Genomic DNA, 22742 nt, shown 5'->3' with positions numbered 1-22742 from the left:
TATGGTGATAATTAAACATTATACCCTTGACTCTCTTCAACAATGAACCCTGTGGGGGTGGGGGATGCAAAAAAACAAAAAAACCCATTGCTGTTGAGTCAATTTCTACTCATAGTGACCCTACAGGACAGAGGACTGCCCTGTAGGGTTTCCAAGGAGCAGCTGGTAGATTCAAACTGCTGACCTTTTGGTTAGCAAACTTAACTCTTAACCACTAAGCCACCAGGGTTCCAGGAGATGCAAGAGGCTTGGTTATAGTTAGTGGAAGGCGAGTAGCAATTCCAGAAGAGGTTTTGCCATCCACTCATCAGGTAAATCCCCAGCAGCGTGAGAATTCCAGTGTACAGATACTACTCTCTATTAGGCAGGAAATGTCCTTCAGACAGGATTGCCTTTCCATTAGATACTTGAGGGTTCTCTGTGTTTATGAGTTGTGAATGTTTTCCCAGTTTATCATTTGCCTTTGGTTCTTGCTTGCTTTTACTGATTTGTAATCTACGTAAATTTTCCTATTTATTCTTCTGTAGTTCTCAGGTGGAACAGTATGTTTAGAAATGGTTCTCTCATATCCACACTTCATAAAAATTCTCCCATGACTATTTTTAGGACTACTATATGTTTCTTTTGTTGATGTTTGCATCCTTAATCCATTTAAAATATATTTTAGTATAATATGTGATGTATGCTTCTAAATTTATTTTATGTCAAATGATAGTCTTCCCAACATCATTTATTGAATACTCTATCTTTTCCTCCACTGATTTAAATGCCATATATTTGGGTTCTTTTACTGGAATTTCTATTATGTTCCATTGGGTTGTCTATTTACACAGTTAAACCTGGGTGGCACAGTGGTTAAATGCTTAACCCACCTGGGACAGAACCCCCACAGTGCTATATTCTTTACCTGTCTTCCTCCCCTACAGTGTTGTACTGCAAAATTGTTTCCTTTGCTGTGCTCCCTAACAGTCAGCTTCACATCTGAATCCTGCTTTTGCGTGGAGGTTATATGTAAACCCCATTGTGCCTGCATAGTATGATTAACAATGTTGCTGATGGAACTTGTATGAACTCCCTACTTGTAAACCTCTTTAAAAGTAACCTACCTGCCCGCCCTTGGTGAGCGGCTTGGCAATAGTAACTCCGACTGACTCCATTTCCTTGTACAATGAAATAAAGGTGCCTTTCTTGTTCCCCCACCTCGGTCTCTCATTTCCTGGCCAATATAAATCATGCGAAGTGAGAACCGGGGTTTCCATCTGGTAACACACCAGCTGTTTCTCAGTAGAAAGATGTGGCAGTCTGCTATGATAAAGATTACAGCTTCAGAAACCCTACGGGGCAGTTCTACTCTGTCATACGGGGTCATCATGAGCTGGAATCTACTTGACATCACACAACAATAACCACAATATTTAGAGGAGCCCTGGTGGCACAACAATTTAGTGCTCAGCTGTTAACCAAAAAGTTGGCAGCTGAACCCAGCCAATGGCTCCATGGGAGAAAGACCTGGCAACCTGCTCCTGTAAAGATTACAGCCTAGAAAACCCTATGGGGCAGCTTTACTCTGTCACATAGGATCACTGGGAGTTGAAATCAACTTGATTGTACCTAACAAAAACAACCACCACCACTACAGTATTTAAGGCCCCTAAGTGGTACAAGAAGGTCCCTGGGTGGTACAGTTTGCACTGGCTTGCTAATTTAAAGATTGAGAGTTCAAACTCAATCAGCGGTGCCACAAAAGACCACAGTTGAGAAAACTCTACAGAATAATTCTACTCTGTAACACACATGTAGCTCCACTGCAATGGGTTCTTTTTTTTTTTTTTTTTAATTGTGTTGTTGTCATCGTTAGGTGCCATTCAGTTGGTTCTGACTCATAGCGACCCTATGTACAGCAGAACAAAACACTGCCTGGTCCTGCTCCATCCTCACAATCCTTGTTATGCTTGAGCCCACTGTTGCAACCATTATTCAATCCATCTGATTGAAAGGTCTTCCTCTTTTTCACTGACACTCTACTTTACTAAGCATTATGTCCTTCTCCAGGGACTTGTCCCTCCTGATAACATGTCCAAAGTAGGTGAGATGTAGTTTCAACTTCCTTGCTTCTAAGAAGCATTCTGGTTGTACTTCTTCCAAGACAGATTTGTTCATTCTTCCAGCAGTCCATGATATATTCACTATTCTTCACCAATACCACAACTCAAAAGCATCAATTCTTCTTTGGCCTTCCTTATTCATCATCCAGCTTTCTTTTTTATATTTATATTTTAAATATTTTAGCTTTTTAGCATGTTTTAGTATATAGAAGTACTAGTTCTCTACTCTTTTAAAAAAATTCTTGCTGTCTTACTTTTTCATGGATGCTTAGCTATCCTAAAACTTCAGACTATTGCTACTGACTGACTTCTATGAACAAAGATGGAATTAGTTCAGTTGTACTTCCTTACCTCTACTCTCAACTCCTTGACCCGAAATTTCAGTTCTAAAGTCACGGTGAATGAACTATATAGCACAATATCGTAGGATAAACTTTCATTTTAATGAGCAGAATGTCACAAAAATCGGTTCACTTAACTATCTAATATATCAGCCATAGTGAGGCAGTACAGTATGCTTTGGAAGGGAAGGTTAACTTTTCAAGAATTATGCTTGTGAGCTAACCCCCAACAGCTCCATGGAAACCAGCTACATCTGAGTGCTTAAATTGGTTAATCCATGTAGAGTGCTGAGGTGGTAGATCTCGGCTGCAGTCACTGAACTGCCAAGTCATATATCCAGAGTCACAAGGCTTGGACCTTTCAACCCTAATGATTCACAGGGAAGGTTCCCTCAACCATGAAGGCTGAGGTGACAAAACAGGGCTGGGGTCAAGGTTCCACAAATTTTCAGCCTTTATCCTATCAGAGGAGGAGGGGTGGGAGCTTTTCCAATGATGCAGCTTACAAGCCCCCCCAGTTAGCACCTGGTCGCTAAACTGGATCTAATTCTGGCTTTGCTAGATCCAGGGTACTATCACAAAATGAGATGCACAAAGGGAAAATCTCACTTTTGTTGCTGCTCCAGTTCCCATGAGCTTCCCCTGTAAATGCTGCCTTTGGTCTTCATGTGTGCTACCTGGTCATTCATGCCTGTTTGCTCAACAACTGGCTAAGAGCAAAAGTTCTGTAGTAAATCTGGGAGGCCGGAATCTTGGCTCTGCTGTTTCCTACCTGTAAAACCTTTAGAAAGTTATTTTGCCTCTCTGTACCTTGATTTATTCATCTGTAAACTGGATTGATAACAGTTACCAACCTCACAGCACTGTTGTGATGATTTAATAAAATAACCCATGTAAAGTGGTTTAAGTATTATATGGGATATATTAAGCGTTCAATAAAGTTTACCATTATTAATATAATGTTATTTTAGTGCTTGCCATCTGTTGGCTTATTCACAATAACTTATTTATTACAGGGGCAGAAAGTAGGTTTGAGTTTAGTAATCTGGACTTTCTCATTCAAGGGAGAGAAGACACAGAACATAGTTATGTCTTAACTGTTGTTGTTAGGTGCCATCGAGTTAATTCCGACTCATAGCAACCTATATACAATAGAATGAAACACTGCCCGGTCCTGTGCCATCTTCACAATTGTGGTTGTGCTTGAGTCCACTGTGGCAGCCACTATGTTAACCCATCTCATTGAGGGTCTTTCTCTTTTTCACTGATCCTCTACTTTACCAAGCATGACATCCTTTTCTAGGGGCTGATCCCTCCTGATAATATGTCCAAAGTATGCACGACACAGTCTCCGCATCCTTGCTTCTAGGGATCATTCTGGCTGTACTTCTTCCAAGGCAGATTTGTTCATTCTTTTGGCAGTCCATGGTATATTCAATATTCTGCACCAACACCACAATTCAAAGATGTTAACTCTTCTTCAGTCTTAGCTACAATGTTGCAAATATCTTTTTGAAAGTATTTAAAGGATGACGGTTTTCATGATTTTAACATTGATGACCTAAAAAGTTTTATCTGTTTCCAATTTCCTTACCTTACTCTCCATTTTAATATGTAGTTTTCCCTTTGAGAAATATTCAGTGGATCTATTTATTATTTATTTTAAAGATGGTAATACGCTTTTGGTAATATGAGTAAAAGCAGGCACTTTTCAGTTTAGTCAAAGAAAGTTTATTTCCCACGGTTTATCAAAGCAGGGTTGGAGCTGCATGCAGCAATAAAATACTATGCCAACAAGTTTCGTGAGCATAAGTAAATACATTTTTGTCACAAATCTCAAACGATAAAACACTGTGGTAATGGAACAAAGCTGAAGAGTCTTCAGAATAAACCGCAAACAACTATCTGACACATAAAGAGCCATTGAAGAGAGACCTCCCAATACAGTAAGTCTCTTTTCCTGCCTTCCAGTTAAGTCAGGAAAAGGATAACTAGCTCAGGGAATGTTACAGAACGTATAGTCTGGAAGAAGGGATCATACAAGGACATTTGGCATCTACTGGTGTTTTACCCACCTGGAATGAAATTCAAATTAACTTATATTTTATTTTAAAAAATCTGGACAGTCTTCTGATCTATCATTGCATATTATATTGATATGTTTTGCTTCCCTCTTCACTTAAACTTATATTTAGAATAATAAATCTTTGACTAGATGAGTAAATAAAACAACTCTCTCTTTGGATGTGAAAAAAAGTTTACTCCTCAGAAGGGTCATTTTGCCCCGTGTTTCAGAGTTAGGGAATTAGATTTGGGAAACAAACTGGCCCAGAAGAAATAAGACATGGCTTCAGTGGGTATCATGCGAGGTTTTTTATAATCCAGGACCCTGATTAAGTGGAGGGGAAAGTGATTCTCCTCCAGACAGACAGACACACACACATACAGAGATACACACACACACAGACACAAAGAGACAGAGAAAAAAAAATCGTGTATTCCTTTCTACTTTGGGATTAGACTTATAGCTTGTAGAGGAGACTCTCTGAATATAATCTCATGAAAGAATCCAGCAAACCAACACTATGAAATAAAACAAGCCTGGATAAAATATTTTTAGCTCATTTCACTGAATATGAAGGAAGAGTACAATTATATGTATCAAACATTAAATTAGCTGATGAATGCTCCCACACTACCTTTTTTCCATTTCATTTGAGTATAAATGGTATATAATCAAACAAATTTTCAGCAGAAAAAGCCTCTTTCAGAATAAGACATCCCAGAGAACAAGCAGAAGATAATTCTTTCATTTAGATAGAGGGTGAAAGTCTCTGAGCTCAGAAGTACTGCCTGCAGGTAACCAAGGAGAGACAATGACATTGAAGATCTAAAAATGCCAACTTGCATTCAATGTTTATGCTTCTGGTCTCTCAATGGCAACTGAAGCAATCAAGTTATTTAAAAAAATGAAAAATAGTCATATGAAGGAAAAATTCCTTGGTAAAGATGACTGGCCTCTTTCCAAATACAATTTTAACTCTGGCCCTAGATTTTACCTTCTTTTTGGACATTTAACCAAGCCAAATAAATTAACTTATTACACACTCCACTCTCAATTAATCAACACATATTCGCTAGAAGCCTACAATATGTCAGGTACTGTCCTAGGCTCTGGTATACAACACTAAACATGAAAGAATCTCTGTCCTCAAGAATCTTACTCCAGGGTTAGAGCAATACAGTCCACAAACTAGTGTAATCAAGAAAATCAGTAACACAATTAAAAAAACTAATATTTCACTTTCTTGTTAATGATACACCATTTTCCCAATCACTAAGACTCAAAGTGCTAGAGTGAATTTTCTTATTTCTGAGGAGACACTATAACTTAGAGACTAACAAGGTTTCTTTAAAGAATTTAATTGCTGTATGAACAGAAAAAATGAAATGTGCTATAATAGAGGAAGGATATAATTTTAAATTAAATCTGCCAATACTACTATATTTTACATTCACATTGTAATTCACATAAACAATTAAAAGGCCTCACCTTTGACAGTTGATCAAAAGTAACTGCTATGGTTATATTTCTGTTTAGAGCAAATATTAATTTTAAATTTATGGCTACATTTTTACTTTGATACCATATAAATGATACATAAACTGATTATAATTCAAAACCTGTCATTATGTGTAGCAATAGTTTACAGTCTTACCAGTCTTGCCATCAATTATATTACATAATTTAAGTAAATATTATTTGCTCTTTTACATAAAGGAAAAACATTACCCAGAAAAAATTGTTAACAATCACTTTTAAGATGTATCCAAATAAATATGATATATACACAAAAGAAAAACTTCATGAAGCTTCTAGATTCCAAATTCTAATCACTACTTCTTCTAATTTGGCTTTTCTCCACCAATGCAGAATATTAAATCACATAATTCTTTCTGGGCAATGGTTAAATGGATTCGGCTGCCTGGGCAGGAAGTAGGGAAAGAGACAACTACATTCAGGGCCTTGGCTGGTGCCTATATTACATCAACAGCCCTCTTTCCTAAAGAACATGGACAAGTGGTGAATAAAGGGTTGTACTGTCTACCGCCAAACTCAAGCTTGGGTCTGTATGTTGTTTTGATGAAATGTGATGTAGAAAAGGCTCATTACATATTCAACTGAGAAGAAACACATTGTTTGATGTGTAATGTAAATGCCATAGCCACTATAATCAGTCAGTGGCTGTGGCTCTCACCTATAATCAAACACTGTCTTTGTTCATAAGTACACCACCCTTGGATCTGGTTTGGATTTTACTTCAGAAGTAAAAAGTAAAGGGTAGTGACAAAAAGTTAAACAGTGGAATACACCCCTGAAAAAAGCCAGCAGGGACAAAATACAAGAGAAACAGCAGCACAACTCAGACTTCCTAAGGATCACTGACTTTCTGGTCCAATTCCTGTGCGAATTCAGATAATTTTTACATCTTCCAATGATTTTTCTAAACCTCGCCACCACAGGCAGACTTTGGTTATCAATATTGTACTTAAATGGATATAAACTACTTGAGCATTCTTGCTACCAATTTCAGAGAGAACTTATTTGGTCCTTAAAACAGATGGCCACATTTTATTACCTTCTTTTTCAGAGAGCACAAAATTAGCCTGTAATAGTGTATGATGTATAAAACTATAAAGATTAATTTGGAGATGACAGTGAATGAATCAAGGCAAACATAAAATGACTCTTCTAAAAATAATATGGAATGATACATGTTCCACTGGTTTATGATATTATGGTTTCTGTGATGAAACAATAGCATGGATACCCACATTCTGCCTTCTGTCTAATAATATGGTCCACATTTCTGTTTAACCTCTATCATTAAGCTCTAGGCTTTGCCTTTTCCCCTTTTTCTTTTCTAAAGAGAAGGACACAACTTTATATAACCAACTCATACAATATATCCCCAAACACTGTATTTTGGAAAGGAAAAGAACAGAAGTACTTAACTATATCCAACACAAAATTATTTTAGTTATTGAAGGTAAATGGCTCTAAATAAACTCCTGATTTCCCCCCCTCCACAAGAAGTAATGGTAATATGTGTTTGGTACTTTCAGTCTACCAAACTAATGCTCCCATGTAAGATCATACCAGGCATGTGGGATAAATTCGGACTTCATATATTTCTCATATACTTTTTCCCACCTCAGATAAGTTGGAGCAGCAAAAAAAAATCTCCAAAGAAAAATTTTAAAACTTTGACTTGATGAGAATACTTATGTCACATAACTGAGAATAGTTATATTCCATTGTCTTCAGAAAATTATCTAGTTAAGGAAATAAGTTGATTTAAGTAATTTAAAAATTGAAAAGGTGAACATTACACTTCAATACTACCAGAATCATCAAAATTATTATAAATATTGATATTCATTAAAGCTACACATCCTTAGATGGTTCTTGAATTTGGTAAAAATGATAAAGCTTTTTATCACGGATAAATAAAACAAGTGAATTTATTCTATTTGAAGAATGCTGACGGAACTTATACTTAAATATTAAAACTAAAATCTCATATTCCAGGACATTATTAGCTTTTTTTTTTTTCCTGGATATCTGTAATTGAGCAGAATATTCTTCCACAGGATACTTGTTAATGGCAATTTCCCAATCCTTTCTGAACCAATTATGTTTGTTTTTTAACTTGGTGGTTAGTGAAGCAACACTACTCAACACAATCAAAACATTTTACTTCACAAAATATGACCCAGTACCAACTACTGAAGTATCATTTTGCACATACTGTACTTCACTTGGAATTTCTCTTTACCCTAATTTTAATTTTTGATATAATTCTGTAGGTGAAATGGGAAACTAAATGATTAAGGAAAAATACATATGGCTGGATTACTCCCATTCCTACTCTCACATAGCAACTGAGAGAACAAACCGATGCAAAACGCTCACTGTCTCTTTCCATTCAAACCCACTGAGGTTATAATACACAAACCCATATAGAACTACATGTTACACCTACATGTTCATACTGAAATAAAGAACTTTTCATTGTGATTAGTATTCTTCAAAATGCAGTCATGTGCTACTTGGATTCAAATAAACAGTTAGGCACATCCCCCAAACAGAGGCACTTACCTTCACATTTCTGAGTAGTTTCACTCTGCTTGTGACCAGCAGGGCATCTGCACTCAAACGAGCCCACTGTATTGATGCAGTTTCCTCCCTGACATATCCCAGGAATAGCCTGGCATTCATCAACATCTGCAAGAAGAAAACATTTTCAACATAGGTATGATTAAGATTTAAAATATCTATCTATATGTTTATTTTAATGGGTAGAAGAAATTCAGTTATTCTCAAAAGAATGGGAAGAGGAGAATCAGGACTCTTTGTATGCACATATTTTAATTTATATAAATGGCATTATAAATCTCATTTTTTTTTTTCTTCCCAATTTGGAATCTTAAGACCCTTCTATGTTGTTAGGTGAATAACCCAACTGCTGCTTTGATTTGCTACAGAACATTCCTTGGAGTGAACATCAGGTTCATCTACAACTTCTCACTCCCTCAGTGAATAACGCAATGAACATCTTCTTATGTCTCTTTAGGAACTGAATGACTATGAACTTTGAGTTCTCAAAGGGACTCTTTATCTCTTTGTTATGAACTCAAAATAGAATTACTAGATCATAGGGTATACAAAGACCTAATATGAATAAATAGTGCCAGATGGTCCTTTAGAATGCCTGGAGCAGTCCTGACGCCTACCAGCAGTCTACACACCTACCAAGTAGTCTATACAGTTCGTGTTCATGAGGATCCTGTTTCCTCTTCCCTGACAACACAGTATCCGAATTTTCTTGAGCCTAGCAATTGTAAAGGGATATTATTATTTCATTTTTCATTTATCTAATAACTAATTACTATCATTGTTATCTTTTTTCATTTCTTCATCTAAAAGCTATTTACATTCCTTGAAAATCATTTTATTCGGGTTAATGTCTTCATCTTCTTTTAAATTTAAAATCTTTTCAGTTTTAGAGATTACAATTATTTTCCTCATCCATTAACTTTATCTATGGAGGAATAGAATTCCTTAATATTGACTTAATGGAATTCATGAAGACGTAATAAAGACTTTTCAGACAAATGAAAGCTGACAAGCTAACAAGAAATGTTAAAGGAAGCTCTTCAGGCAAAAGACATATGAAATGGAAATTTGGATCTATACAAAAAAATGAAGAACATGGGACATAGTAAATATGCTAATAAACAGATATTTCTCTCATTTTTAACAAACTTAAGAGGTAGTTTATTTTTTGAAAACAGTAATAACAGCAACAATGTATTTTGAAGATTATAACATAGAAGTAAAAACAGTATAACAAGAAAAGCATGGGGGACTGAAGGAGGAAATGGAAGAATACTATTTTAAAGTTTTTACATTATAAGTGAAGTGGTATAATATTACTTGAAAAGAAACTGCAGCAAGTTAAAAATGCATAGACAAACACTAAAAAGTAAATATAAAAAAGCTAATTATCCAATTGTGACAACAGAATCGAATACTAAAAATGTAATCAATCTAACAGAGGAAAGAGGAGAAAAAAAGAGGAACAAAAATGGGTGAGAAAAACAGACAACAAATAGCAAGATATAGGTTTAAATTCAATAATAACAATTACATAAAATGTAAAGTGTACAAACAATCCAATTTAAAAGGCTGACAGTGTCAGATTTGATTTTTTTTTTTTAAACCAAGACCTGATTTTATGCTATTTATAGGAAATCCAACTCCGTGGAGCACAGTTCTACTCTGACATATGCAAGGTCACCATGAGTCAGAATCAACTCAACGGCAACCGGTTTTCAAGAAACCACCTTTGATACAGGTAAGTTAAAAGTGTGAGGATGAAAAAGATATACCATTCCCTCATTCATCAAACAAAAGCTAGAGTGGCTATGCTACTATTAAACGAAGTGCTTATCAGAAGAAGGAAAATTATCATGAATAATTTTGAATAATGACAAAGGGTTCAATTCATTAGGAAGACATGAGAATTCTAAACGTGTATGTACAGGTTACAGAACTTAAAACACCTAGAGCAAAAAGTGACAGAACTAAAAGGAGAAATAGGCAAATCCACAATTATACTTGGAAATTTCTACACTCTTCTCCCAGTAACTCATAGAAGAAGACCGAAAATTAGTAAGTATACAGACGACCTGAACAATACTTTCAACCAACTTGACCTAGCTGACAATTAGAGGATGCCCCACAAAACTTCAACAGAACATTCTTTCTAAGTGTGCACAGAATATTTACCATGCTCAACTATATTCTGGGGAAATATAAGAAATACAACACAGCTCATTAAATATAAAAGATTCAAATAATACAAACTATATTCTCTAAACAGAGTTCTACTAGAAATCAATGATAGAAAATATCTGAAACAGCCCCAAATATTTTGGAACTTAAAATAACATAATTTGAAATACTCTGCGGGTCAGAAGAAATCAGAAGGAAAATTAGAACATATTCTGAATTAAATGAAAATATAACATACCAAAATTGTGGGATGCAGCTAAAGTAGTACTTACAAAGGTAAATTTATAGCATTAAGTGCTTACATTACAAAAGAGAAAGGTTCAAAAGCAGTGGTCTAAATTTTCCTATTAGGAAGTTAAAAAAAAAAAAAGAGGAGCAAATTAAATCTAAATTAAACAGAAGAAAGAAAATAATAACAATAATAATGGAGATCAATGACCTAGAAAAAGAGACAAATAATAGAGATAATGAATCCAAACTCCAGGTCTCTGGAAATATTAGTAAATTGGCAGATCTCTCTTAAGACTGATCAGGAAAGAAAGAGAAGATATAAATTACCAGTAACAGTAGCAAGAATAGGGACATCACTACAAATTCTACATGTATTAAAAGATCAAAGAAATTTTATAAACAATGTTATGGCAATAAATTCGACAACTAAGATGAAATATACAAATTCCTTGAAAGACACAACTACCAAGGCTCGTTCAAGGAAAAATAATCTGAATAAACTTGTATTAATTAAAGCAATTTAATTTATACTTAAAAACTTTGTACAAAGGAAACTTCAGGCCCCAGTGGTCTTACTATAAACAGTCTTTCAAATATTTAAGTAAGAAACAGCACCAGTTTTACACAAATTCTTCCAGAAAAAGACAAGAGGGAACAAACCATTTTATTTTATTTGGCCAGTTTTACTCTGGCATCAAAGCCAGACATCTCCCTCTGGAACAAAACCCCAAAAAATCCAAAACCACTGCTGTCCAGGGATTCCGATGCACAGCAACCCTATACAACAGAGTAGAACTGCCCATAGGGTTTCCAAGGAGTGGTTGGTGGATTTACACTGCTGACCCTTTGGTTAAGCAGCCGAATTTTAACAAAATTTTGGCAAGTTGGCTCTATATAAGAAGGTCAATACATCGTGACCAGTGGTTACGCATCCCAGGAATACAAGGTTGAGTCAACGTTCAAACACCATCGAATATAATTCACCTTATTAACAGACAAAAGAAGTGAAAAAACAGAATCATCTCAATAAATGTGGAAAAAGCAAGTGACAGAATTCAACATCCATTCATGATTCAAGAAAAAAAAACCTCAGTAAACCAGGAATATAAAAGAACTTCAAGTTATTTTTATAAGAAAACACAAAAACAAAAAAAACAAAACAAACCAACAACAACAACAAAAAAAAAAAACTACAGCTAACATATACTATAGGGGATTTGGAATAAAAATTTTTTGGTCTAGTTTTTAAACTAGACAAATCACTGTATATGAAAATAAATATATAACCTCACGCAAATTTATGTTATCATCCATTAAAATAGGATAACAACAGATTTACTGTTGTATTTTTAATAAGAAAATAATATATGCTTGTAACAAATGTTAAAAATACAGACTTCTTTTCCTACACACACATGCAGGATGGTAGTCCGTTCAAGAACAAGGTCCTACTATCTGTTGTTCTCCATCTTGCCTTTCTCATTAAAAAAATACTTTTTTCCATATCAGTACAGATAGATTTACTTCACTATTTTTTTTTGGCCAGTCTACAGTTTTGGTGTATTTTAGTGTGTAAATTAAAGAATTCAAACCTAAAAAACAGCTTAGCACCTATATTATTTCTCACTCACTTTAGCTATCTATGTATAAAACCAAATTACAACAGCACAAAGTCTTCCTATACTAAAATGAAAGTAGAACTCATTGTCTTAGAACATCTGATTCAAACAAGTAGCAAATTGAATGAAATCAATGCAAAAAGTTTATATACTCAATGGTTTAATTCAGAATATTTCAAATAGTATTATTTTAAAATATACTACATTCCCACCTTCATTAGAGTATGGTAGAAAACATCGCTAGAAACTTCATTTCCTGGCAGATAAATCAGAGCACGAATACCATGGTATAAGTAAAAAACTGAGGCCAAACCCATAAATCCCTTAATACTATTCATAAAGTTTTAGACTAAACTACATATTTTTCAGATGCAGTAATTTTTTCAAAGGAAAAAGCAATCCTACATTAACGGTTTATTCTATAATTGCCTAAAAATATATTTTCCTAGAAGGATAAAGAAAACCTTTGTTTTTGAAATATCCTAGATTACCCAGCTGTACAGAATTAATTTCTTTTTAGGTAGAACAAGTTAGCACTTAAAATAAAACAAGAAATTTAAAAGCAATCTTGTGGAAACATATAAATGCTCTCTATAAAAACAGAAAAAGCAAGCCTCGGGCCTTTAAACTATACAAGAATTTCTACATCTCCAAAGTCTTAGAATAAGCAACTAACAACGTCTGATTTGGAAACCCTGGTGGTGTAGTGGCTAAGAGCTATGGCTGCTAACCAAAAGGTTGGCAGTCCGAATCCACCAGCCACTCCTTGGAAACTCTCTGAGGCAGATCTACTTTGTCCTATAGGGTCGCTATGAGTCAGAATCAACTTAATGGCAACAGGTTTATTTTTTTTAATGTCCGATTAATTTCCACTGTCCAGAGTGTACAGATATATTTCTGTTCATTCCCCCAGTTCAGGCCCAAACTTATTAATTCTTTAAATACTGAATTACTTCAAAGCATTTTAAAGCAATAAAATGAAATCTTCTGAAATGTAAACCTTGTATAATCATTTCAGTCCATGTCTATTGAAGTTTTAATAATGCAACAACACAGCAATTCTTCTAGTTTATGAATCCATTTATTTTTCATCTTCTCCAAGTAAGCTAGTCCTAAAAGGTTAAACTTATTTCATCAAATAAATTAGTATTAGAACATAAATTATTTTTAGGCCACTTCCAAATATGAAAAAATATGCAGTTATATGGACACAAATGATCTATTTAATTTATATCCATGGGAACCAAAGACCAATTCCTATTACTATATTTAATAGTGTGTGTTTCCTAACTTTGCTTATTACCACATGAGATCCATTTTTAAAATGAAAGTTTTTATTTCTATATTCCATAGTTATTCATACACAGTTCTTTTATTCCAATAAAAATGAATATCAGTCTTTAAGTATTAAAATTTAAAATCAGGTCTGTCTCTATATGTAACCTGAGAAATACACGGTACCCTGGCAACTATATTAACTTCCTAGGGCTGCTGTAACAAAGTACAACACATTGGGTGGCTTAAAACAACAGAAATTTACTCTTTCACATTTCTGGCCACAAGTCCGAAATCAAGCTGTCGGCAGGGCCATGCTTCCTTTCAAGGCTCCAGGGGAGAATCCTTCCTTGCCTCATCCTAGCTTCCGGTGGTTGTCAAAAATTCTTGGTATTCTTTGGCATGGAGATGCATCACTCCAAGCTCAGCCTCCACGGTCTCATGGTGTTCTTCCTATGTCTTTGTGTCTCTACGTTTCTCCAAATTTCCCACTTTTTATAAGAATACGGATCATTGGATTTAGGGTCCACTCTAACGCAGTATGATCTAATTTCAACTTAACTGTATTTGCAAAGACGTTATTTCTAAATAAGACCACATTCACAGGTATCAGGTGTTAGGACTTGGTATTTCTTGAGAGAGCACAATTCAACCGGTAACAGAAACCACTCAATATGGCTTGATTCAGCCAGGATACCCATTAATATGTGATGCACAAATATCAAATGCTGAGCAAATGATCATCGCAACAAGAAAATATTGACAACTTAAGTGTAGGGCTCTGAACTTGTAATAAAAAAAGAACTAGAACCTAGCATGAGAGCCTTGGTCACGCAGTGGTTAAAGCGCTCAGCTGCCAACTGAAAGATTGGTTGTTGGAACCATGAGTAGCCCCTAGGGAGAAAGATGTGGCAGTCTGCTTATATGAAGATTTACAGCCTGGGGAACCCCATGGGGCAGTTCTACTCTGTACTACAAGGTCACCATGAGTCGGATCGGACTCCACAGCAGTGGGTTAAAACCTAGCGTGCTTCTGTCTCAGTGTTTCTCGTATCAGCAAATGTCATCACCATTTATCTCGCTGTTACAGTCAGAAACCTGAGAGATAAACTTGGCTCTTCCTGTTGCTTATCTCACAGCATTCCCTCAGCAGCCAGTGCTTACACCTCAAATCTGTCCCTCTGCCACTACTCTGAGCTCAGCCTCCATTACACTGCAGGACGTACTACTGTTCTACTGTAAGAACCTTCTAACTGGTTTCTTGCCTCTACTCTGGCCCCCTGAAATTGACTCTCTACAGAGCAACTAAAACAATCCTATTTATATATAAGCCGCATGTAATTACTACAGATGGCGGCAGTGGGTTAATTACCTCAGAAGTCCGTAGACACCGCCACACTATCTTCTGGTATCATGTGTTACTCTAGGGAAGTCTGAGACCTGTTGTAATATTCCCATAAGAAAACTTGCTTATTCTGGGCATATGCCCGCAGGATTCTCCTTATCTTCTCTCTTTATTGAAGTTTTTTTTTTTTCTTCTTCTTTTTTGTTGTAAAGTATATATACAACAGAATATTTGCCAATTCAACATTTTTCAATCTGCAGATTGAAGTCTTTATTTTAGAAATGTTTTCTTCTATTTTGTGTTTAAATGTTTTTTTTTTTTACAGTTTCATTCACCAATTCTCCTTTGTTTGATTTCACTATGTAGCAAATCTCTAAAATCACTGTTTACTGTTCTCTTACATTCTGATTTGTGTGATTTTCTCAAGTTTAACCTCCATGTCACTGATTTATTTTTTCAGTTGTAAGTATGTATTATTCGCTTTCATTTAGGTAAAGTTTAAATATTCTACTTCTTTCTTTAGTACTATCATTTATTTCATTTGATGGTCATTTTTAAACTCTCAAACTTTCTTTGAGCACTTTTTTTTTTTAAAAAAAGGACCATCTAGCTCTTAATTTCTCCAGGATAAGGAGACATACTGGAACTTTGTATTTATTTGGACAACTCTTCTTTGATGTATGCTTTTATCTGCCTTTTCCTTATGTTCTTTTTCTCCTTTCACTTTCTTCAGGTTTTACAGTGTAGGCTGCTTATTCTTTTCTCATTACTACTCATCTTTAAATGGGGCCATTTCCTGCTGACACACAGATGGGGAGGGCTGAGACGAGATAGGCTGGTTTAAAAACTTCCATTGGACATATTATTGCGCTCAATGCCTGAAACAGTTTCTCGACAATCTCCCTGCCTCCATTTGTGTTGTGTATGTGTTTTTGTGTGCCCATTTTCAGCTTTCAGGTGGTGGTGTGGCTCCCATCTTTCACCCTTTAAGTTACATATGCTCTGAGCTGCTCACTAGTGATCTCTGCCTCCTCTCTTCCCTCCCCCTGCTTTACCTCAACAAGTGTGTCTGGGTTGGACGGCTCGGTAGAGGATACCAGAAACCGCATGTCCCCAGGGTCTCTCCTTAAGCTGTCCCGTTATTGCTGGGGTCTGAAACAGTTCTCTTTCTCACAGGGACATTCTCCTCTCCAACTGAACATCCACAACTCTAGCTCTCTGCTCTTAGTAAGTTCAAACACTGAACAGCCTTTCAGGATGCTGACACTTGAGAGTAAATGCTAAGAAAATTCTCCCTGTCCCAGTGACTTTCCAGCAATATATGAGTTCATCACTGCTTTTAACTAGGGGTTTTAGGATTTTATTTTAGAATGTGTTTGCTCTCTATTCACTTTCAGGTTATTCATTTTCTCTTACAGTTCTAGTGACTAGAAGTCTGAAATCAAGGTGTTGGCAGGGCCATGCTTCCTTTCAAGGTTTGCTGGGTTCAAAGCTAGGGAATGGAGTAAAAACTACCTCTAGTTTGCTTCTTTAAATAGAAGTTTCTATAATTCAGTGTTTTTTAAGTAAAAATTTTTTTTGATTGTAGGGCAATGGCTTGTGTTCATACAGCATAAATTAGAAGTTAGACTTTGTAATAATCTGGTTAACTAGGTCAATATGGACAGCCAAGATGAATTTGTTTTGGCTGCAACTATCTTTAATAACTTCCATTTTTCAGAAAGAAAAAAAAGACCAGACTTACTGGTCTGACCGAGACTGGAGAAGCCCGGAGAGTATGGCCCCTAGAAACCCTTATAGCTCAGTAATGAAGTCACTTCTAAGGTTCACCATTCAGCCAAAGATTAGACAGGCCCAAAAAAACAAAACGAGAAGAAACGGACATACCAACCCAGGGGCAAGGATGAGAAGGCAGAAGGGGACACGAAAGCTGGTAATAGGGAACCCAAGGTTGAGAAGGGAGAGTGTTGACACATTGCAGAGTTGGCAACCAATGTCACAAAACAATATGTGTATTAATTGTTTAATGAGAAACTCGTTTGCTCTGTACACCTTTACCTAAAGTACAATTAGAAAAAAAAAAAAAAAGATTACAGCCCCCCACTCCCACCAAAAAAAAAGATAAGAACTTCTATTTTTCCAAAGAGGTAAGTTTTGAGATGTTTGGAGTAATTTAAAAGCCTAATTCCTAAATATAAAATAACATAAATTGCTAATTAGGCAAAGCTTAATTTAATATATTTTAAAATATTTTAAGTGGACACAGTTCATTTGATAAGCTAAAATATCCCAAACCACGCCCTTATCTTAAATAACACATCACTTCTAATTAGAGGAGATCCATAAGACTGTAAAGATTAAAAAAGAAACTGTAAGAAAATAGTACAACATATGCACATGATAGCTTGACATTTAATATTGTCTCTAAATATTCTTGGAAAAGGGCTTAATGCCATCTTTAAATCTTTTTCATGATAATTTAAATTTTAAGGCCTGTAGGGTCACTATGAGTCAGAATTGAATCAACGGCAGTGGTTATTAGGAATGGAGCCCTGGTAGCACAGTGGTTAAAGCACTCAGCTAACTAAAAGGACAGCAGTTCAAACCCACCAGCCACTCCACAGGAGAAAGATGTGGCATTCTGCTTCCGTAAAGATTTACAGCCTCAGAAACTCTATGGGGCCGCTATGAGTTGTAATCGACTGATGGCAGTGGGTTTGGTTTTTATGCTAGTAAACGTTGGTTCATTAATGTATAACAAAACAGAAGAAAATACAAGACTAAATGTGGGTGACCAGAGTTAGGCACAAGGCCTAGAACTTAAGGGGCTCTCAATATTAAAGCAGTCAAGGATTGCTCTGGCAGACCTCTAACTTTATATTGTACAGCACCTAAGGAACATACACCTTTCTGACATTGTTTATTTAAGTCCAAAATGTCGTTACGGCAATAGTTAAAAATAAAAAAATGTACTGATTTCCTAGCAACTTAATTCAAAAAGAAAGGAGCATCTTAATTTTCTACTGGCTCTTATTTTTCACAAAGTTATCCTGTTCGTTGCAAGATTGTATTTCATTCTCTCTTAAGCTATAGGTAAGGTGATTAACTAATTGCATCAGACACAGGATATTATTATGTTCTGAACTTCAGAAACGTTCACCTTGGCTAATATGACCCCTGTTTTAAAACCAATACTAGGTAAGCTGTTTACAGTTTTCATCTAAATAGCTGAAATTGTGCTTGCAACTCTATAAAACTATAAAAAAGTATGACATGAATCTACTCTATTTTATTATTTTTTTCACACCCCATCTCTTCCAAAGTAAATTGGCATAAGCATTTGGGTAACAGTCTAAGAATTTAAAGGGAAAAATGACATCACTGTAAGATGTAGTCTTAAAATATCCTGAATTGAAGATTAGGATTTAATTGAAAACTTTCTGACTATGCCATGGTTTTGAAATAAAGCAGAACTTTTACAACTTGCTTTTCTAGGCATTTTAACCATGTGACAAATTTCATTTTGCTCCTGTTGCTGTACTAATCCATTAGATTTTTGGGCAAATGGAGTGCAAAGCTTATCTCTGCTGCATAAACAACATCAAATAAACAAGCCTTCAGACATTACTAAATACTCAAGGGCATTCAAAAAGTTTGAGAACAGATCATATATATATATTTTTTCTATAATTGTGTTCTGAAAAATTAGGCCTCTTTGGTAAAACATCAAAGTAAAAAAACTTGTATAAACACAGAAAATGAGGGGAGTCAATAATTTGGGATGTTTCGGCTGAAGTTAAGGGATTTTCTCAACTTGGACTGTTTCTTTCTCTGAAATATGGTATTCTTTGGAAATATTTTAATCTTAATCCCATTTGCTAGTTCAAAAGCTATTTACTGCACATGGACTACATGCTGGGCGCTGTCTTAGATGCTTCGCAGACATTAGTGAATAAATCAAATTTTTGCCATCATGGAGCTCACGGCTGGGGGAAAATAAAAACAATAAATACCAAAAACCAAACCCAGTGCCATCGAGTTGATTCTAACTCATAGTGACCCTATAGGACAGAGTAGAACTGCCCCATAGAGTTTCCAAGGAGCACCTGGAGGAGTCAAACTGCTGACCTTTTGGTTAGCAGCCGTAGCCCTTAACCACTATGCTGCCAGGGTTAGGTAAGCAATTATGTTAGAAGACAATAAGTGTTATAAGGACAAAGAAAAAGCATACATCTAGTAAACCTATGGAGTAATTTATCCTTAATAGCAAACTATATGAAGTATATAGATGATATGATAATCTGTATACTAATCTAATAAATCTATATAGTATAGTATATCTTCTACATAAGTAATGGCTGTTTTATCAATAACTATATAATCAGACTGATATTCATATCAAAGATATAGAATTTTACTATCCATAGTAAACAACAGATTAAAGTGGCATTTAACTCAATTTCATCATTCATTCATATGATTTGTGGTAGTTACTAATCCAAAAGACAAAAACCTCAAAAAACCATCCTCATGATGGTGCTGCTACAGACAGAAGCGCCATGCTGTCCCTCTGCAGCAAAGACCTGAAAAACTAAGTATAACAGATACAAATGTCAATCCTAGAACCCTAGGCATCAAATGAAGGAATAAAGAACTCGATCAACCATCAAATGGAATAAGAAACTGACAGAGAACAAGGAGAATTATGAAGTGGAGGTCCTCTACCAGCTAACACGGCACAGATTCCCCATTTTGGACTATGGCCACCAAGGAACACAGACAGGGAATATGGAAAGGTAACCTCATGGAGCTCCCAACAGGATACAGAACATCCGGTAACCAGGGAAACACGCTTTCCCACCCCTCACCCTTCTTCCCTGAACATGACCTTTGCCGCTTTCCAAAGGGTCACGGTTGCTTGGCCGGAGAGCTCACTGCCCCCCGGATTCACCACCTTGGATCTCAGTTACCAAGAACCACGGACAGGGAGGAAGGGAAGGCAACTTCATGAAGCTCCCAACAAGAGACAGAGCACCCAGTAGCCAGGAATACACTTTCCCATCCTCTACCTTTCTTCCCTCTACTCGGCCTCTGTCACTTTTCAAAGGGCCATGGTTGCTTGGCAGGAGAGACACTAGCTCACTGCTGTCATGGGCTGACCCATCCCCACCAGCCAGGCCCTTCAGCGCAATTTTTCTTTTTTGTTATTTTTTCCGATTTTTTGGCTTTTTCTGGTTGCTTCTCTCTCCCTTGCTTTCTTTCCTTTTTTCCACTTAGCGAGTCCTGTGTGCTGTCCCCTCCCCTTCTTGACAGACTGTGCCACACCACTTGGCTAGAGAGCCACTAGGCACACGGCCACCTCAGGTCTGTATTGCCCCTGCCAGTGGGCTCCCTCAGTGCCATTTTTTGTTTTATTTTTTTTTCTTCTTTGTTTCTTCTTTCTCTAACCCTTTCTTTCTTTCCTTTCTCTCATCGACCTGGCTCCGTGTCTGTCCCTGCCCCTTTTTGACGGACCTTGCCACACCACTTGGCTGGGGGGCCACTGGCACAAGGCCTCCTCAGGTCTCTACTACCCGCGACAACCAGGTCTCACAGTGCCATATTTTTCGGTTTGTTTGCTTTTTTTTTTTCTGTTTTCTTCTCTCTCTCTCCCTTCTTTCTCATCCTTTCTTCCATGCACCTAGCCTTGTTAATCGCTCCTGCCCCTTCCTGAAGGGCCGTGCTGCACTCATTGGCTGGAGAGTCACAGGCATGCTGCCTCCATCACTGACTGGCTCCATCAGCACCATTTTATTTATTTATTTATTTAGTTTGCTTGTTTGTGTGCCAACCCCTCCCACCCTTCTCAACAGACTGTGCACTACTGCTTGGCTAGACAGCCTCTGGCACACGGCCTCCCAGGGTCTATGCTGCTCCCACAGGCCAGCTCCCTTAGCACCCTATTTTTTATTTTCCTTTCTACCTTTTTCTTCTCCCTCCCACCAAGGTCCTGCTCTGCCTCTGCCCCTTCCTGACTGGCTGTGCTGTGCCACTTGGTGAGAGAGACATCAGCTCACTGCCACCCCAATTCTGCCCCACCCACAACAGCTGGCTCCCCCACATTTTCTTTGTTGTTGTTGTTTTTATTTTTTTGTTTGTTGGTTTCCTCTCTCTTTCCCCTTTTTCCTTTCCGTTCTCCTGCTCACCTAGCCCTGTGCACCACCCATGCCCCTTCTTGACAGGCTGAGCCGCACTGCTCAACTAGAGAGCCACCAGCACACAGCCTCTCTGAGTCTGTCCTGTCCCACCCACCAAATCCTACTGTGCCACCATTTTATTTACTTTTTTTCCTTTTTGCTTTTGGTTTTCTTTCTTCTTTCACTCACCCATTTAGCTCTGCACATCACATTCTCTCCCTTCTCTCCTGCCTATCAGCAGTACATGCTGTGTGCAACTCCACATGGTACGCAGGACTCCACCCTGCACTGTCCCTACCCTGCCAGCCCCAATTAGTGCTGCAAACTACCCAAACCCACCTCTCCACACCCACTGGACTTGGCCTGTTGCACCATAGCTGAGTGACTGGCACTGCCCAACTGGACAAGGTGATGAGAAATATCGTGCCCACAGGTGAGGTAAGCCTGCCCAGACATAACCAAATAAAACAAAAAAGTAAGACAAAACAAACAAATCTGCAATCAATAAACAAAGAAAATAATTCCTGAATGTCCCGGAGACAGCAGGTGATATTAAAATATATTTTAAAAAACAGGACAGAATGGTTCCAGAAAGTGACCAAAATAAACCACCAGATGATTTCTGGTAGAAGGAAAGGCACTGGAACTACCTAAAAAAAAAAAAAAAAAAAAACTAATAGGGAATTCAAAACACTAATATTCAGGGTTCTCCAAGAGATGAAGTTATTAAATGAAGAGAAAAACAAGGAAAAAACAGACAAAATTATGGAAAATACAGACAAAATCAGGCAAAACACAGACAAAGAAATATAAGAATTCAGGAAAATAAACAGCTGGAAACCATACAAAAACAGCAATTAGAAATCCAAAAGATAAACAACAAGATTTCAGAAATGGACAGTGCAATAGTACCTTTTAGGAATAAATATGAAACAATGGAAGACAGGTTCAGTGAAACTGAAGACAAATCCTTGGATACCACTTTGCATGAGGAGAAATCAGAGAAAAGAATGAAGAAAAATGAAGAAACCCTGAGAATGATGTGGGATACAATCAAAATAAAAATTTGTATGTGATCACAGTTCCAAAACAGGGAGAGAAAATGGAAAACACAGACAGGATCATTGAAGATTTGCTGACAGAAAAGTTCCCTAATATCACAAAAGATAAAAAGCTGACCATCCAAGAAGCTCAAAGAATCCATACAGGGCAGATTAAAAAAGAAATCACCAAGACATATCATAATCACACTTGCTAAAACCAAAGACAAAGAAAGAATCCTGAGACA

At 36.7% G+C, this 22742-nt stretch overlaps 1 protein-coding gene across 1 annotated transcript in view; it reads right to left on the bottom strand.

Moving 5' to 3' along the window:
* The window catches only part of FBN2 (fibrillin 2), a 292288-nt gene that overhangs the window by 168084 nt on the left and 101462 nt on the right, over nucleotides 1–22742 (bottom strand). The window contains exon 7 of the mRNA XM_049873163.1: nucleotides 8610–8735. Within this exon, the coding sequence (XP_049729120.1) occupies nucleotides 8610–8735 (126 nt within the window). The remainder of the gene's footprint in view (nucleotides 1–8609; nucleotides 8736–22742) is intronic.

This window comes from Elephas maximus, chromosome 2 (genome assembly GCF_024166365.1).
Source record: "Elephas maximus indicus isolate mEleMax1 chromosome 2, mEleMax1 primary haplotype, whole genome shotgun sequence".
NCBI lineage: Eukaryota > Metazoa > Chordata > Mammalia > Proboscidea > Elephantidae > Elephas > Elephas maximus.
Note: the sequence above shows the minus strand (reverse complement) of the source record. Positions and strands in the feature narration are given on the sequence as shown.